Genomic DNA, 3,350 nt, shown 5'->3' with positions numbered 1-3,350 from the left:
CTGACCAAGCTCGGCGAGCTCCCCGCAGCGCCGGCTCGTTTCCTCGCCTTGCACAGCGCGCTCCCCGCCCCGAGGCGGCGGGGGTCTCGCGCTGCTGGATCGTGTGCGCCGGAGCCTCGCTGGCCGCTGCCTCGCTGTGGGAAGTCGGCGTGCCAGACTCCCCGAGTGGCCGGAGACAGAAGCGACAAAAGCCGCGAGTTTTGTTCATGAGGGTGCTTCGCATGTACAGGCCGGACTTGGCCCTGCTGCTCGGAGGGTTTTGCTTTCTCCCCATTAGTTACACAGTTTCGCGATGAGGATAAAGGAAGGGGTCGAAATGAATGAGGGGAGGGCCGGGGGAATACTGAATCAAGGAGTGGTCCCCTTGATTTACAACGTTGCATGGGAAAATGTACTCCAAATAAAACAGAATTAAAGGAAATGTCGGGGTTGAGGGAATTTATTCTTGTGTGCGTGTCCCAGGTGGGATCCAGATCCGGTATTACACGGGCAAGGTAATTGACAACCTGCGTGAGGATTTCGGGCCAGATGACTTCTTGTCAGCACTGCTTCTCATGGGCGTGTTCTCAGTGGGAAGGTGAGAAGTATCCTGACCCCCAAAACGTCAGATGCCTGCATAATCCAGGCGCCGATGAAACATAATTACCATGAGTACGCCTAAATGCCTACAGGAATGAAAAAGCTGCCCATTTTAATGAAAAAAAAGTAATTCCTGTTTTCTTTCGTGGGAAGTTGGTGGTTTATTGTGGGTGGGGGGGGGGGTTCGATGCCCATTTTGTCGGGAAACCACTTTGTAAATAAAAATAAAACGTTAATCACAAATCATTTGCAGACCCTTCTGACAACCCAAGTTCGAGAACTTCTGGTAAAGTGACCGCCCATCTTGTTTTTGTTTCCGCAGCGCGGTGGGCGCCGGCAGCAGAGGGAACCAGTTCCTCATGTGGGTCATTCGCTCCTTCAAGTGCAGAGTGAAGGCAAAGCTCTTTCATGCTCAGACCAACCAGGAGACGGCCTTTTTTGACACCGCAAAGATAGGTAATGCAGAGAGTGTGGTACAAAAATAGTGCACAGCAAACAAGCGGTCATGTCTCTGACCCCCGCCAGTGTGATGTAGTGTCCCCTCCCACCCCAAAAAAATAAATGTATAATTTTTTTTCCGGGCGCAGGTGAACCCACCTCCTTGCTTTCCAAAGACATCCCCCTGATGGCTGAAACGGTTTGTCTGAACATCAACATTCTGCTGAGGACGCTCATCCAGACGGCGTACACACATGGTGAACCTCTCATGGATGCTAACATGTTTAGTGCTCTTGGAGGTCCCCATCACGGGCCTCATCCAGACCATCTCCAACAAACAGCACCAGGTAAAGCTGACAGACCAATCATGTCCATTGATTGTCGCTACTGTAGCTCCGCTCACTGTTCAGTCCAGTCAAACGGATGGATTTCGGTCATTCTAATGAGTTGGCTGGTCGAGTGATCTTCAAATAAAGCCACCCCAAATCGATGACTCGCCCAACCCCACGAATGATGCAACCTTGCGTTTGCAGCGGTTGACGCAGGCCACCATGACTCCATGTCCGCGGCAAACGAGACGGCTAATGAGATCATCTTGGCCGTTCGACGACGCCGAGCTTCAACGCTGAGAAACACGAGGCCCGTCACTATGACGACCGGCTGATGGACACGTACAGGGTCAAGACCCAGCGGGACACTGTCAGCATCATGTCCCTTCTGGGTAAGATGCTGGTCAAACTCTTTTGGCAACATTGGATTTGGGGCCCTCAATTTCTGCCAATAACAATAATAATAAGAAGAAGAATTTAGTGTGTGTGTGTTTTAGAGGTAAGATCGGGCCTAAAAAAATCCAGCCCGACCTCGACCAATTAACTTGATTTGCAGGCCCGGGCCCGAAGCAAACCCGAAATTTCATATTTTATTTGTGAGCACTCGGGAGGAGGAGGGGTGATTGATGATAACCAATTAAAGCCTGTCTTTTGTCACGAAATCTAACTTAAACAAAACAGTATAAACATTTACATCTTTTATATTTCTGTTTCTGCAGCGGGTACGTGAACCGACAATTTTCCATTAGTGACGGATTTTTTTTCAGAGTTGACGGAAACATTTCAGGCCATCCGTCATTTTGACGGGTTGAAAATTAGGCCATGAACCACAGCAGCGGTACGTCCTCATGATTCTAGCGCGGCACTTTAAGAGAGAGAAGCAGAGAGACAAAGAAGAACAATGACGGGTGGATAAACGACAGAGACAGGAAGGAGTTCTTTGAATAATCATTGCATGAGTTTAGTACAGTACGTATTGTGATGAGGCGACTTCTGTTTTTTTTGCGAACCACGGTCTCTCGTGGCCAAATCTATTCACTGTTCCTCGAAACGCCTCAGCGCACTGTGATGTATGGGTCGCAACATCACGGTGAGTTGTGACAAGATACTGATTTAATCACGGTGTTTCTTGCACATCATGGCCCACGCCACAAGCTCTGACACTGACAGAGCATTGCGCAATCATCCAGACATCTCCAGACAAGTTTCAACACTTTTCTTTTTGAAAATTTCACGGCCTGCAATTTTTAGTTCAATTTATTCCATCGTATTTTTGGCAGAAAAAAATGCAAGATTTCTTGAGGTAAAAATAATCTACACATTTTTATGAACATGATAAATGCATTTGCACAACGAAATAACGCTGAAACACAGAATGAGAGGCCAGACAAAGACATCTTGATGCGCATTCGCTGAATTACGCAGAGAAATACCGCAGCCCACTAGGCTTGAAATAGAATAATGCAAATCCAATAAATGGGAAAAGATAAATGAAATTGTTATTTCTCTAGTTTTGTTGAAACGGAATTTAACATAAAAGTTTAAATTTTCGTGATCTGTAATTTGGTATGAAAATGAAAAATCGAATGAAATGATCGAAGAGCAAGAACACAGAAATACAATTAATCTGCAAAAATAAACTAGATAAATAAATAAATAAATAACAACATTCTTTTTTTTAATGATTTGCATCGGAACAGATAAAAAACAACCTGCTTTAAGAAGCATTGAAACAAAATAAATAGGAACATTTTCAGGAACACGCTTTTGAAAAAAAAAAAAAATCACACTCGAGGCCCCGAGCAAGAACGGGCCTCCTATCTTTTGTTTATCCTTCACTTCTTGCTCCTCCATATTGGGGATACCAGGTCAAAAAAGATGCGGACTTGCGGAGGGGAAGATTATAAAGAGGGCTCATGTTTAGTCGTTAAATAGCAATTATATGACATCGCCTTTTCTGTTTTATACAAATTCTTTATTTTTAAACAAAAAATTCCTTAGTTT

General features: G+C 45.4%; 1 protein-coding gene across 1 annotated transcript in view; it reads left to right on the top strand.

Annotated features, from left to right (window-relative positions):
- LOC109528117 (antigen peptide transporter 2-like) overlaps positions 1-1,872 on the top strand; it is a 1,926-nt gene extending 54 nt beyond the window's left edge. Inside the window, exons 2-7 of the mRNA XM_019890426.1 lie at positions 75-276; positions 463-577; positions 902-1,035; positions 1,115-1,121; positions 1,156-1,364; positions 1,551-1,872. Coding sequence (XP_019745985.1) covers positions 75-276; positions 463-577; positions 902-1,035; positions 1,115-1,121; positions 1,156-1,364; positions 1,551-1,681 — 798 coding nt within the window. The 3' untranslated portion in view covers positions 1,682-1,872. The remainder of the gene's footprint in view (positions 1-74; positions 277-462; positions 578-901; positions 1,036-1,114; positions 1,122-1,155; positions 1,365-1,550) is intronic.
- The last annotated feature ends 1,478 nt before the right edge of the window (positions 1,873-3,350 follow it).

Source organism: Hippocampus comes, unplaced genomic scaffold (genome assembly GCF_001891065.2).
Source record: "Hippocampus comes isolate QL1 unplaced genomic scaffold, H_comes_QL1_v1.1 scaffold564, whole genome shotgun sequence".
Lineage (NCBI taxonomy): Eukaryota > Metazoa > Chordata > Actinopteri > Syngnathiformes > Syngnathidae > Hippocampus > Hippocampus comes.
Note: the sequence above shows the minus strand (reverse complement) of the source record. Positions and strands in the feature narration are given on the sequence as shown.